Here is a 16,354-nt window from a genome sequence, read left to right as displayed (position 1 = left end):
TTCAAAGAAATTGGAAATTTATTGAACATCTCCCTTGGTAAGTTATTCCAATCCCTAACTCCCCTTCCTGTAAATGAATATTTGCCCCAGTTTGTCCTCTTGAATTCCAACTTTATCTTCATATTGTGATCTTTCCTACTTTTATAAACGCCATTCAAACTTATTCGTCTACTAATCATTCCACGCCATCTCTCCGCTGACAGCTCGGAACATACCACTTAGTCGAGCAGCTCTTCTTCTTTCTCTCAATTCTTCCCAACCCAAACATTGCAACATTTTTGTAACGCTACTCTTTTGTCGGAAATCGCCCAGAACAAATTGAGCTGCTTTTCTTTGGATTTTTTCCAGTTCTTGAATCAGGTAATCCTGGTGAGGGTCCCATACACTGAAACCATACTCTAGTTGGGGTCTTACCAGAGACTTATATGCACTCTCCTTTACATCCTTACTACATCCCCTAAACACCCTGATAACCATGTGCAGAGATCTGTACCCTTTATTTACAATCCCATTTATGTGATTACCCCAATGAAGATCTTTCCGTATATCAACACCCAGATACTTACAATGATCCCCAAAAGGAACTTTCACCCCATCAACACAGTAATGAAAACTTTTCCCATTTGTGAAACTCACAACCTGACTTTTAAACGCGTTTATCAAAATACTTTTGCCTGCTGTCCATCTCACAACATTTTCGAGGTCACATTGCAGTTGCTCACAATCTTGTAACTTATTTATCACTCTGTAGAGAATAACATCATCCGCAAAAAGCCTTACCTCCGATTCCACTCCTTTACTCATATCATTTATATATATAAGAAAACATAAAGGTCCGATAATACTGCCTTGAGGAATTCCCCTCTTAATTTTTACAGGGTCAGATAAATTCTCTGATATCTATTTTCTAGAAATATAGCAACCCATTCAGTCACTCTTTTGTCTAGTCCAATTGCACTCATTTTTGCCAGTAGTCTCCCATGATCCACCCTATCAAATGCTTTAGACAGGTCAATCGCGATACAGTCCATTTGACCTCCAGAATCCAAGATATCTGCTATATCTTGCTGGAATCCTACAAGTTGAGCTTCAGTGGAATAACCTTTCCTAAAAGCGAATTGCCTACTATCGAACCAGTTATTAATTTCAAAAACATGTCTAATATAATCAGAAATAATGCCTTCCCAAAGCTTACATACAATGCATGTCAAACTTACTGGCCTGTAATTTTCAGCTTTATGTCTATCACCCTTTCCTTTATACACAGGGGTTACTATAGCAACTCTCAATTCATCTGGTATAGCTCCTCCGACCAAACAATAATCAAATAAGTACTTCAGATATGGTACTATATCCCAACCCATTGTCTTTAGTATATCCTCAGAAATCTGATCAATTCCAGCCGCTTTTCTAGTTTTCAACTTTTGTATCTTATTGTAAATGTCATTGTTATCATATGTAAATTTTATTACTTCTTTGGCCTTAGTCTCCTCCTCTATCTCGACATTATCCTTGTAACCAACAATCTTTACATACTACTGACTGAATACTTCTGCCTTTTGAAGATCCTCACATACACACTCCCCTTGTTCATTAATTATTCCTGGAATGTCCTTCTTGGAACCTGTTTCTGCCTTAAAATACCTATACATACCCTTCCATTTTTCACTAAAATTCGTATGACTGCCAATTATGCTTGCCATCAGGTTATCCTTAGCTGCCTTCTTTGCTAGATTCAATTTTCTAGTAAGTTCCTTCAATTTCTCCTTACTTCCACAGCGATTTCTAACTCTATTTCTTTCCAGTCTGCACCTCCTTCTTAGTCTCTTTATTTCTCTGTTATAATAAGGTGGGTCTTTAACATTCCTTACCACCCTTAATGGTACAAACCTGTTTTCACATTCCTCAACAATTTCTTTAAACCCATCCCAGAATCTGTTTACATTTTTATTTACCGTTTTCCACCGATCTTTATTTCTTTGTTCCTCTGAGGTGGCTAAATTAGAAGAAGAAAGTGCTGGTAGTAATAGGTAGGGAGCAGATTTTTTTATGTAATTACATATTATTTTTGCACATGTTTTAACACAATTTACAACGTTTATTATTCATATTGTGTATCCCCAAGCATTAAAACCTAATCTTATTTCACATAAATACACATATTTTCACAATTTTCCGATGTGAATACATATTTTAAGAAAATCTATTATAATAAGCACATAAATCACCAATATTTGTTACTCAATACAATTTAAAATGCTACTGTTATAAAATGGTGTTCATATTCTCATTTTATGATTACAGTCTTGTTTTTTGACGGTGAATCTTATACGTCATATTTCTGAATGTTGTGGCTATTCATGGACTTCCCTCCGGAAGTTCGAAGATACGCTGGTCACTGACTAAATATACCTTAGCTAGCATTCTTACTCGCTCTTATTAGTCAGCCAGCTCTGGTTTTGTTTATAGAATGTCAGCGAAAGACAATCGCAGAGAGATAAGGTGATGGGGTATAGCGTAAATTAAACTGTGTTCTGGGGACTGGAAAGATATTCTCAGTGGGATTATGTCACTCCTAAGAGTAAAGTTAGTTGTTCGGGTCCATATATCATTCCCATGGTCGTGTGATTCTTTCTGAATTTCTAAGAGAGCAGAAATATTTCCTTCATTGTCTGCTGCTATTTAAAAAAAAATTGAAACTTGATTTGCTCTAAATGCATGTGTAATCTGCAGAACAATGCCAAAAGTAAAGTTCAGTACAAGATCGCATCTTCAACAATACGCAGGGGAATTTAAAAACATTTTCACTACAGTTGGAAAAGTACTGTTTTGCCAACCATGTGTTAAAACAGTAAGTGCAGATCAACGTTGTCAAGTAACGCAGCATTTATCGGGAAATATGCACATTGCGGTTGCGTTGCATGTACGTTCGCGACAATTACTAATAGATGAACCAGCTACTTCAAATGTAGGCCTATCCAAATATTCCCATATTATTTAGATTTATGCAGAGCATTTGTTTGCACTGACATTCCTCTTGGCAAATTAAATAATCCAGGACTGAGAAATTTCCTAACAGTATATATTAATTTTGAGCTGTGAGACGACTCCACATTAAGGGAAAACTATCTTCCAAAATGTTACGAAGAAACTTTACAAAGATTTTGGGCAGTATGTGATGGCGAGAAACTGTGGGTGAGCATTAACGAAACCACTGATTCAAGAAGCAGAAAATTAGTTGGTGTGTTGAATGGTAAAACTGCTTGTGAACATTCGGATTAGCTAGCATGTAAAGAAATGCCTGCTGCAAAACATGTTACTGTAGCTAGGTTGTTTAATGAAGCCATGCACTTACTTTGGCCAGAAAGTGTAAAATACGACAATGTATTGCTGTTACTTACTGATAGTGTAGCTTACTATAAAAAAGCAGCCGGAGGCCTTTCTGTAAGCTTTCGGAAAATGATACACGTAACTTGCGTATCACATGCTCTGCACAGGTTAAGTGAAACTACAAGGGCTCATTATCTTAAAGTGGATAAATTAGTGTCTAATAGCAAAAATGTCTCTGTAAAAGCACCCTCAAGAATTGATCTGTTTAAAGACAAAAACCCAGGTCTTGCACTTCCTCCTCTGCCTATTGCCACACGGTGCGGTACCTGGCTTAGCGCAGTGGTACACCACGCAGCCAAGTTTGAAAGTTTTGCATCCATTGTGAATGCACTAGATAAAAAACGACCAGTCTCCAATTGAAATTCTTCAAGAGTTACTGAAAGTCAGCTCTTTGAAAAGTGATTTGGCGTTTATATCTGCCAATCTAAGCTTCTTGTGTAAAACCATAGACATACTTGAAGAATCCACTAACCTGTTGTCCGAAACAGTGAAGGAAGTGCGTGCCGTGGAAAAGAAATTAGATTCACTCTCAGCTTTGCAGGTACATGGGCTGTTAAAGACCAAATATCAAAATTTGTTCTGAAAAACCAGGGTTTGAAAAACTGCGCGAAGTTGCTCTAGTATTGGAGGGTGCTCATGTTTGTGAAATTGAAGGAGTTAGTGTTGGTGACATTCCTCTTTAACTATGCACGTCTGACGTGTTGTGATATGAAGCGAACGTTTTCACAGTATTGAAGATTCTTTATTAGTCATTAAGTAACATAGTTACAATAGACTTCATCGTTAAGTTCACATGTACAAAATAATCATTTAACATAATCACTTTACTTTAAGATCACCAAAATCTGAATTAAAGAAACCATTTATATCATAAACCTTTGATGTTATCCATGTTTTAAGAGTAGTTTTAAATTTACTTATTGATGCTTCCACAAGAATATTTGGAAGTTTATTAAACAACTTATATTGTAAATATAAGTGGCTATTTATACATTTGCTTAAAAAATTACATTAATGTATTTCTGAATGTTTTTTATAATATTGCATATTTTCTTTGACATATAACAGATTACTATATATACAGGGTTCTTAGTTACTCAGGTAATTTTTTCATGAATGTAATCAGTGTAAATAATAAAACAAATGTTTCACAATTTAACATGCTGTTTCCTTTGGAAATTCAAGTGATCCATTAATTTTCCCAGTCAGTGTATTTAGGATGTGTATTCTCCCAGGATGGTAGGATAGTGAGTGAGATTGAATCAAAGCTAATGCATTGAGCTTGCGGTTGCAATCAGCAGTGTTCTGTAGGAACTGGCCGGAACTATCTTTACTCCGGTTTGTTTTCAGACATATATCGATATATCAGAGTGAAAGCTGTGTGGACTCAGGATGTGTTATTCATAAGTTAGTAGTAACAGACATGAAAATAGGGAACAATGGCAAAGGAGTACTCAGAATGAGGAGATAAAGGCTGAGTTATGAATGAAATTGATTGATGTAGCTGTACATACAAATCAGCTTTGGTGGTGGGGTATGTGAGGCAAATGGAGGACAGGTTACCGAGGAGAGTAATGGACTCTGGTATGGTGAAGTAGAGGGACAAAGACGATTGTTAGACTCGTGGTTTCTAATGATTCGAGGATAAGAGGATTAGAACTAAATGAGGCCACAGAGCTTGTTGCAGATAAGGGATTGTGATGGAGTTTAATAAATTTGCAGAGGCTTGCAGACTCAATGCTGAAAAGCATAATAGTCTATAATGAAGATAGGCTATATGGATATGCATTCTGTGTTGCTCCATCAAGATATCAAATTTTGACGTCATGTGTTTAAAAATACTTATTTGCATGTAACTCCAAGCTTTGGTTATGTAGCAGCCTATTCTGTTACTGATCTAATATTCATACCCTTCCAAGTGTAGTGGGATATTATTTTATGTTTGTAAAGTCCTTTAAGCATATTTCATTTTTTTTATCTTCTCCCAACTTGTATCCTAGTGTTTTATTTCCTATCATGACACTCATCTGCATTATGCTGTTGTGTTCAAGGAATTCTGGATGTTCTTGACTGGTGAGTATTCCACTATTCCATTTTCAGTGGTGATGATTATTAATTTTTTATTTTTTATTTTTGCTATTTGCTTTTTGTTGCACCGACACAGATAGGTCTTATAGCGATGGTGGGACAGGAAAGGCCTGGGAATGGAAGGAAGTGGCCGTGGCCTTAAGGTACAGCCCCAGCATTTGGGAAACCACGAAAAACTATCTTCAGGGCAGCCGACAGTGGGGTTCGAACCCACTATCTCCTGGATGCGAGCTCACGGCTGCGTGCCCCTAACCGCATGGCCAACTCGCCCGGTGTGATGGTGTTACTCTCCCTAGTTAGGTCATGACCATCAGAAGCGACTAGAAGTAGGATACTACAACAAAGTAGAGAAATGCTTCACAGACATCTGCTGTTCTTTGAACTGTATGGAGAAAGTGCTTTTGTGAATACAGTAATCTTTTCAGTTGTAGTTAGCAGCGCACTGTTATACTCATTGTCTAGTGGGATTTTTAAGTGTCTTTTATTTTTTTATAATCGACCCAACACAAACACTTTTGTGGTATACTGTGGCCTTTCGCAGGAATGGTGCTTAAGCATTCAACTGTAGAGGCTCAAACAGGCAGAGAATTGTGTTTCTCCAAACTGAGACAGTGTCCTGGTATCCAGCTGAAATTTCCTCAAAATAGTATGCATAACTACATGCTCAGTTATTGGCAGGATTTGGTGCATTTGGAATTTCACTTTGTTCCAGTCTCTATAACTTTCTTTAATGTAGGTTTTTCAGTTGTTTGCGCATAATATTTGACTTGTAAGATTGTGTTCATTCTAAATGTATATTACTTTCCTACATTTCAGATATGTATATTTAGGTTACCAGTTATAGGAATGCATTTGATTTCAAATACTTTTCTTGTTTTCAGAATTGACGATGCGAAGGTTGGAAAACTTGTAGGAGAAGACAAATATGGCAACCGATATTATGAAAATAATATGTATTTCTATGGTAAGTATGATTAAACATTGGGTTCTTTATTTATTTATTTATTTATTTATTTATTTATTTATTTATTTACTTTTTTTTTTTTCTGCTTTACAACAGGGCGAAATCACTTGAATTATAGTAAATCTACACTAATTACTTTCAGCATCATATTAACCCCTTGATTACCAATTTGATTTGCTGCACCATAACACTGAATACTTATTTAAAATGGAGGCTGTAATACAAAATGCCCCATGCGACAAAGAACATGACATAAATCATACAATTCACTACATAAATCATTGAAATCTTGTGAACATGTTTAAAAATGTTTAGATATACCTGGAAATGAGTACGAAGCATACAAACGGCATTGTTTTGCTAAATAAAGGAGTTTCAATAATACTCCTCTTCAACCAGTACATTTTACACAGGACTTTTTTTACTTGTGACATAATAATACATAGCGCAAAATAAGCCTTCAATTCATCATTGCATGTGTCGAACCACTTATCATCATAAAGTTTCTTTTCATAATCTGGGTTTTCTAAGCACTGTTTAGCGTATCTGTTCATTTCTGTCGTAATCATAGTCCAGAATTCGTCAGTCAGAGCACACGCTAGAACGTCTAGCGCTGAAGGTCTCTCGCCCAAATTACGACTAATTACGGCACTGAGAGGTGATACATTACTAAACTTACAAATACCTGCTACATTGTCTTCATCCTTCCAATTCCAGTCACTTTCAACTGATCGTGTTCCAGCATCAACATAGCGTCTTTGCGATGTGGATGGCTGAGCTACATCTAACACTTTGTCGGAGTCTACATCACTTTCCGACATAGATTCCTCTTCATCGCCTTCAGATTCACATGACACTTCACTCTCACCACTTTTACATAAATAATTACTTATATCAAGCCGAGTCAAATGTTTATTGCTGCGCGCGGCCAGCTTGGCATGGAACTACTGTAGTTGAAGACATCCCACCTTATTTTCAAATATTTCAGCAATTTAGAAGCTTAGATGTGGATATTCTTTTAGTAGGAAGTCTTAGAAGGTTTACAGAATGGCACGCAAGTGCCATCTATGAGTGACATGCCGAACTACGAGCGGGAAAGTTCATCACATCTGAGAGACGTGGTTGGGCTGTTTGGTCTCGGCGGAGGACCACATCTCCGAGATGATGTTTGTCGTCAAGTGGTTAAGTTAATTCTAATCTATCCTAAAACTATTTCTAGTATAGGCCTACCTACATTGCAACAGTTCTAGGTATAGTATATAATTGTTTATGATTATGAAACTAACAGTCATAAGGAGTGTCCTCTGTCAGTCATGTTAGTCTTGTGTGAGTGTGGTGAAAATATTTAAGAACTGTTTGATAGGCAAAGTTAGGTCTAGTGTTTGCTCCTTCAAGACAGCTCTGTTGTTGCTATTACACAATTTGTAAAGTGGTGAATTGTGTGAGGTAGTGGGTGTGCTTGCCTATACTTGAATGTAGAAACAAATTTAGTCTTGAATTTATATGAGGTACGTGAAAATATGTCCTGGATAAAAAGTCAGGGTTGTCTATGGTACTGTTAAAATTTTGTGAATGAATTATCACTAATTTTTCTATAGTCTTCCAGGATAATAATTTTCATCTTCTGTGACAGCCGATTGTACAACACCATAATAGGATTAACTCATTTTATTTTACAGTCTAAAAATTTCAGAAAAGTCTCTTGACCATTTTCAATTAACCTGATGTATTTTTCACACCTCGGGCTCCACACTACACTCACATATTCTAGTGCTCTTACATGTGTATTGCAGAGTGCCTTGATCGACTTTGCCTTGTGAATGGTCTTGTACTTCTGATTTTAAATCCTAGAGCTCGGTATCCCTAAGCTGTTATTTTTTTATGTTGAAAGTGAAAGTAAGATCCCTGTCTAGCATCACTCCCACATCTAATTCCCTCCATGGGAACTTAGAATTTCCATTCGGAATTGCTAGGCGGGCATTAATTCCATTGTGGAGTTTTATCTGCCATATGCAGTTATCAGACTGTGCCTCTTAAATAGGCTTCTGATAAGTTCACCTGCATACACCCCAGCGTCAGTGGGTAGGGTGTGACACATCCCACTGATGAGTCTAGTGTCAGACCTAAGACGAAACGCTGGTTAATAGAGCAAACACCTGAAATTTTTGGGCTGAGTAGCTCGGATGGTAGAGCACAGGCCTTCTGAGATCAACTTGACAGGTTCGATCCTGGCTCAGTCCGGTGGTATTTGAAGGTGCTAAGATAAGTCAGCCTCGTGTCAGTATATTTACTGGCATGTTACAGAACTCCTGCGGAACAAAATTCTGGCACCTCGGCGTCTCCAAAAACCTTAAACATAGTTAATGGGACGTAAAATCAATAACATTATTATTTATAATCACCCCGGGCCATTCACCTTATTAACTTCCCTTATGTGTCTTCACTCCCAACCTATGTGGGGAAATCATTTGATTCTTTTTCTTAGTGAAAGACGCTGATACACATTTCGATATATTTTGTTCGTAAGCCTCCACTTCTCAATATCGTCAAGATCACTTTGCAGTAGCAAGCAGTCATAATTTGAGGTAATTCGTCAAAATATTATAGTCATCAGCAAACAAAAGACGTTTAGAAATATTTATACATGTAGGGAGATGTTTATGAAGATCAGGAACATGATTGGTCCCAGGTTTGAGCCTTGAGGAATTCCAGAATTGATGTTGTATATCATGGAGGAGCTCCCAAGATACTGAACACTGAACATACTGTTGCCCGCTTAATAAGGAGGTTCTGAAAAATATGAGCATTGCTTGCGAGGATACAAATCTGTTTAACTTTTCTAAACCAAGGTGCCAGAGCACAAACTTGAAATTACTTGAATAATTTATATCTGTGTGTAATTTACTTTTTTTTTTTTTTTTTTTTTTTTTTTTTTTTTTTTTTGTCTGGCCATTTGGCTGCAATAAAAGTATTATTATTTTAATTTTTCTAACAGTATGTCATGGTGTACACTATCAAAAGCTTTTTTAAAATCTGTGAAAATAGTGTCTATTTGTCCCCCAACATCTGTGTCGAAACATCCTGACAGAAATTAACAATATTTATCACCGTGCATCTTTTCTGAACGAACCTGTGCTTCTGGACTGAAATTATATTGGTTGTATGTGCGAGATGATCTTGTGTGTAATAAATTCAAGAACTTTATGCCAACTGAAGATATAACACAAACTGGTCAGTCGTTTTCAATTAATTCTTGAATGGGACGTACTTAGGTTTTCTTCCGGACAGATGGATGATTTTGGTTTTAGTTTTTTTTAGTGCCCTATCGCCTTCTTCCATAGTTATTTCATTGATGTACAAGGTAATTGAACTATGAACATTGAGCCCTTATTGACGTGCTCATTTAATTAATCATTCAAATATTTGAGAGTACAGAGAATATTTCATTTTATTGAGTATTGGCAACTTGAAGGGACCATCTACACTCGCAATACATTTCGCAATTTCAACAGGAAGCTTGGAGCCGAGGTCTATTTGTTTGCAAGCTATGTTTAGAAGGAGGAATTTCTACACGACACACCCAACTAAGAACAAGGAAATAATGTCATTCCAACAGCCTGGACCAACGGAAAACCTTTCGGAAGCCCGGCGAGAGGCTAGGAAATCATACGAGACAAGTTTGAAGCAAGCGTCAGGTACGCGATGTTTGGAACCAGTGATATTGTAGCGTTATTTTGATATTGGCTAGGCATTGGTTAAAGTAAGAGATGGCCCTGAATGAGCATACAATGCCGTCTGTGAGGAAGAGTTAATAAAAGCGACCAGCCTGTGGGCTAGCTACCCTTATTTTTCGGCTGGAGTCTGCAAAGGTAACATCGTGAGAAGAAGTAATATTTACGTGTGTGCGGAGTCCGGACTTATGTATTGTGATCATGTGGGGACTTTTAACTTTTGTTTAAGATGCTCAGACTGCACGTAACTATTCTTATTAACTTTGATGGATTGGCATTTATATTTTGATTTGCAGACGGAAAAAACAGTTGCCAAGGATCATTTACATGCATAGTAGCCTGCCTGTTTGAGTAGATTTTTCGAGAACATGAACATTACAATTTCTAGTCCAGCATTTATGTACAGTTGCAGATCAGATGGAGTATGGAGCGAGTGAAAAATATTTGACCTAGCTACGGGGTTAGATAAGCAGAGTTGTCCCGCGGCTGAAGGGAACTGGTTCTTCAAGGTCTGTGGAAATTACCCCGCTAGTAGTATAATAGTAACTGCCAGGTTGTTTTGACACAGTTTTCCAAATCCGTGAATGAATGAATGTTTTAGTCAACCTCCGAAGCAGCAGAAGCGGCAAGACAACGAGACCGCTTTTTTACGTCAGTATGAAGAACCAAGGACTGGCCCAGTTCAGTTCTGAAGGCATCACATTCAATATGGCTGGCTAAAAGGATTGGGAGTCGGCTGTCCAGAGGAAACAGACTAGTACTAGATTTGAAATGTAATTATGTGTGCACGTGTTTTAATGCAGCAAAGGGGATAGGTTAGTTTTTTAAATTTAATTTCAGTAGGTTTAGCTGTTGTTTGGAAGGAATACATCCAATTCCAGTAAATGTTAAGAAGCTTGTAAATATTAATAGCTGTAAAGTACATGTGGACCGATTGCATGAGGTCGCAGCTTGCCTTTTCATTTTATTCAGATTTTATAGCTGAGTGGTTAACATCATTTCTTTCTATAAGTCAGTTTCTTGCTTTAGCCTTGTATAATATTGTTTTGTTTTTCATTGATGTTTGAGGCACAGTGAACGTCTCGGGGCTTTTAGTGTAAATGTAAAAGGACTTAAAGTCAGAAAGGACTAGTTTAAATTGTTAATGGGAGTTCAATGTGTACTAAAATATACCATCACGTTTTCTTGGATTTATTGCATGAAGTGTGAATGAGAATGTGTAAGAAGTTGGATTTGGACCCACGAATTTTGGTAGCGTCATCTTCATGATTATGAGTGTAAATTAGTGATTGATTCAAGAGTTCTTTGAACGCAAGTTTCTTATTCCAAGTTCCGTATATTAGAATCAGTTTCCTTTAAATCATCATATTATTGTTATTTATGCAAGTTTCTCAAGTTGTAAGGATGAGATATTTCAGTAACTTTCAGGTTTTCAGACATGATTTATTGTCTATGTGGTTATTTCTAAGTTTCAAGTTATTGTATTATCACAGAGTTGGCTGGTTTATTTAAGTGTAACTTTACATTAAACGTAAGGAACTTCATCTTTTGGTCTGTATTGAACTGAGATCACAATTAGATTAGAATCTAGCGGGTTCCACCTTTTCAATACAAAATACAATGTTGTTGGATGGTATTTACAACATTATTTATTACAGAACATGTTTCGGTGCTCTATTTTTGACACCATCATCAGCTGCTCAGAAAGTGCGAAAAAACTTGGCAATCTAAACATGAAACAACATATTGTCATACGTAACTCCTTAAAATACATATATACAACAATAGAATATTGCACTAGTTAAATCCTAAAACATCTACAGTAAATTATGCTATATTAAAACTCTAATATGTAACAAGAGAATTCTTGTAAGTCATAAATATAAAATTTCTCGTCTGTTTGATGAGTTGTCTTCACATTCCTTAATGTCTGTGATTTTGTACTATCGTACTATCGAATTCAAATGCAAACTTGAGCTTGAAGCTTTAAAATTGTATGCAGTCCATTTGATGTTAAAATGTTCATTTCATGTATATAATAACCACTTAGATGGATTAAAAGCTCGTTATATACAATATGATTGTTAAAACTTCTTAAATTTATTAAGTACAAAAAACTTCGTATTTTTAATGCTGTATGTGTGGTTGGAACTGTAATTTCATTTGTCCTACAGTTCTTAGGCGGACATGTCTTCTCAGTTCAATAGAACCCTGCAATAATGAAACCCAATGTTAAGAGAAAAGCGAGAATATTGATAAAGAAAACTAATTGAATCTAACTGTTGATAGGGCTGACTCGCCTCTAAAGCTGTGTAATTCGCGTGACGGCTGCGGCGCGAGAATGTGTCTGCTAGTATCTTGTGCTCTGTGATGAAGCACAGGGAAGGAGAAGCAGGGGCGGCAAAGGGGAAGTTTCTAGAACGTTGAACTTTTTGCGAGAGAGTCCGGGGGGCGTTGTGGACGAAGACAGTAGTAAGCAAAGTTGTTATGTAGAGTTCAGAATACGCTCGAATTTTCTGAAATCTTTAACTTGTTAAGTAAAAGAATCAAACAATCAAATAAAATCTTGGGTTTTTCCGAGATTTCATTCAAATTCAGGTTAGCGTTATAGTATTGGTCTAGATGTATTAGACATGCCTCCGTAATGTCAAGCTTCTGTCCCTTAGACAGTGTTTCCATGATCTCGAGGTCTTTATCTTTGTCTGTGAATTTATGTTTGTACTCATGGATATGCTGGCCTACCGCTGAGAATCTGTGATATTTTACAGCGTTAAGGTGTTCTTGATACCTAACATTAAAGCTACACCCAGTTTGCCCTATGTATCCGCTTTCACAGTCCCTACATTCAAACCTATATACCCCTGATTTAGAATATGGATTGACTTTGTTGACAACCGAAACATTATGTAAAACTGTTGTACTTCTATTATCTGTCTTGAATGCGATCCTAATGTTACGTTTCCTGAAAATATTTGTAATTCTGTATACATCTTTATTAAACGTGAAGGTTGCAATTTCCTTTGCATCTATTTTATTTTTCATCAGACTCGTGTGAGGGCGATATTTGGATTTGCTTATTATTCGTTCTATAAAGTTCTCTTTAAAACCATTAACTTTAGCCATAGCTCGGATAATGTTCAGTTCCTTGTCCAAGTTTTGTTTGGACATTGGTATACTAAAAGCGTGATTCATCAAGCTGTTATAGGTCGCGCATTTATGAGCTAAGGGGTGTATCGAATCATTACGTATTGTAACTGCAGTTTGTGTGGGTTTTCTGTAAATACTAAAAGAAAATGAAGAAGCATGTCTATTGATCTTTAGGTCTAAATAATTAATGGATTTTTCTATTTCGGATTCTAAAGTAAATTTTATATCCGTATTTATTGTGTTAAGATTATTAAGAGTCGTAGAGGCGTTGGTTATGCGTTCATCCAAGATAACAAACGCATCGTCTACATACCTAGACCAAAATAGAACATTCTTGAATTTTTCATTATTAATTATTTGCGTGTCCTCTAGAAAATCTAAATAAATTTCTGCCAAAATTCCTGAGGCCGGAGACCCCATTGCAAGGCCGTTTTGTTTATAAATGATCTGGTCGAAAGTGAAATAGTTATTGATCAGCAATTTTAAAACCGTCATGAATTCATCAATTTCAAGCTTGCTTAAGCGATTGTATTTTTTCAAATTTTTGGCAATAATGGGGAGCAATTTATTAGTTTTGATATTAGGAAACACATTTACTATATCAAAAGAATGTATTGTGTGGTGATCCTGTAATCAAAATTTAATTAATTCTTTAGTAAATTCCACGGCATTCTTTACGGATTTATTTGCAGTGAATCTGTAATGTTGTTTTAAGAATTTTTGAATATACTGCGCTAATTTATAAAGGGGGCTAGGTCTGTAATTGATAATTGGTCTCATGGGGACTCCGGCCTTGTGGATTTTTGGCAGCGCTTTAGCGATAGGAAGGCCGGGGTTCATGCTAATTAATTTCTGCTTCTCATGTTCATTAAAGAGGAAATAAGATGTCTTCAATGTTTGTTTCAATTGCTTCTGCAATGACTGAGTCGGGTCCTTCTTAATAATAGAAAAAGAGTCATCATTAAAAAAGGTTTTTGTTTTTTGGATGTAATCAGCTTTATGCATGATAACGGTTACGTTGCCTTTATCTGCTTTAGTGACTATAAGCTCTTCGTTTTTTATTTTCTTTTTAAGTTCAAATATTTGTTTCCTATCCTTGAAAGAATCTTTAGGGATGACAAACTTATTATTATTAATATTATTATTATTATTAGCATTATTACTATTATTATTAACCGTTTTGTTCAGCTGTTTCTTTACTTCTATTCTGACTTCATCCTGTAAGTCGGGTGGCAATTTTCCGAGCGCGATTTCTGTTTCTATAATCAGATTTTTAGTTACTTTAGCTTGATCGAAGGTCGGCCAATTATGTTTAGGACCTTTCTCAAGGATAAGTCTTTCCTCTTCGTTGAAGTTGACATTGGAAAGATTAATGAGTGGAGTATGAAACTGTTTCAGTGGCTCTGTGTTATGTGTAAAATTGGACCTTTGAATCGGGGATGAATATTGGGTTCGACCTTTTTCTGCTTCCTTCCTTAGTCTTTCTAGCTTTTTCTCCAATGTTAATTGTTTACTCGCAAGTACATTAGATAATTTGAATTGAACTTTATTTTGAAAAAGGTTCCATTGTGATGCAGAGAGCAAAAATGTAGCTTTGAGGTGAGTCTCATATAACTGCTGATTCAAAAAGGATTTCTTTTTGTGGAGAAATTTTAATTCGTAATTGAGCCATAGCCTTTTTGACTTTACCCAGTTTTTACTTCGATGCGGCACACCTGGGTCCCGTTTTAAAACACTTTTCAAGAAATTTGGAGTCAAATCATATGCTATACATTGTCTAATAAATTTAATATCCTTACCAAGTTTTCCCACTTTTATTCTTAAATTCATATATCGATGAGCTATAAAAAATGCCTGGTGGGCTTCATCATTAAACGTAAGGAACTTCATCTTTTGGTCCGTATTAGATTAGAATCTAGCGGGTTCCACCTTTTCAATACAAAATACAATGTAGTTGGATAGTATTTACAACATTATTTATTACAGAACATGTTTCGGTGCTCAATTTTTGACACCATCATCATCGCCCTCACACGAGTCTGATGAAAAATAAAATAGATGCAAAAGATGAAGTTCCTTACGTTTAATGATGAAGCCCACCAGGCATTTTTTATAGCTCATCGATATATGAATTTAAGAATAAAAGTGGGAAAACTTGGTAAGGATATTAAATTTATTAGACAATGTATAGCATATGATTTGACTCCAAATTTCTTGAAAAGTGTTTTAAAACGGGACCCAGGTGTGCCGCATCGAAGTAAAAACTGGGTAAAGTCAAAAAGGCTATGGCTCAATTACGAATTAAAATTTCTCCACAAAAAGAGATCCTTTTTGAATCAGCAGTTATATGAGACTCACCTCAAAGCTACATTTTTGCTCTCTGCATCACAATGGAACCTTTTTCAAAATAAAGTTCAATTCAAATTATCTAATGTACTTGCGAGTAAACAATTAACATTGGAGAAAAAGCTAGAAAGACTAAGGAAGGAAGCAGAAAAAGGTCGAACCCAATATTCATCCCCGATTCAAAGGTCCAATTTTACACATAACGCAGAGCCACTGAAACAGTTTCATACTCCACTCATTAATCTTTCCAATGTCAACTTGAACGAAGAGGAAAGACTTATCCTTGAGAAAGGTCCTAAACATAATTGGCCGACCTTCAATCAAGCTAAAGTAACTAAAAATCTGATTATAGAAACAGAAATCGCGCTCGGAAAATTGCCACCCGACTTACAGGATGAAGTCAGAATAGAAGTAAAGAAACAGCTGAACAAAACGGTTAATAATAATAGTAATAATGCTAATAATAATAATAATATTAATATTAATAATAAGTTTGTCATCCCTAAAGATTCTTTCAAGGATAGGAAACAAATATTTGAACTTAAAAAGAGAATAAAAAACGAAGAGCTTATAGTCACTAAAGCAGATAAAGGCAACGTAACCGTTATCATGCATAAAGCTGATTACATCCAAAAAACAAAAACCTTTTTTAATGATGACTCTTTTTCTATTATTAAGAAGGACCCGA

The 16,354-nt window shown here is 36.1% G+C and overlaps 1 protein-coding gene across 2 annotated transcripts in view; it reads left to right on the top strand.

Annotated features, from left to right (window-relative positions):
• Window positions 1–16,354, top strand: part of ND-B17.2 (NADH dehydrogenase (ubiquinone) B17.2 subunit) — a 94,379-nt gene that overhangs the window by 20,416 nt on the left and 57,609 nt on the right. For both annotated transcript variants that reach the window (XM_067141270.2, XM_067141271.2), the window contains exon 2: window positions 6,360–6,442. In XM_067141270.2, the coding sequence (XP_066997371.1) occupies window positions 6,360–6,442 (83 nt within the window). The remainder of the gene's footprint in view (window positions 1–6,359; window positions 6,443–16,354) is intronic.

This window comes from Anabrus simplex, chromosome 2 (genome assembly GCF_040414725.1).
Source record: "Anabrus simplex isolate iqAnaSimp1 chromosome 2, ASM4041472v1, whole genome shotgun sequence".
NCBI lineage: Eukaryota > Metazoa > Arthropoda > Insecta > Orthoptera > Tettigoniidae > Anabrus > Anabrus simplex.
The sequence above is the reverse complement of the archived record's forward strand: the minus strand, read 5'-3'. Positions and strand labels throughout refer to the sequence as shown.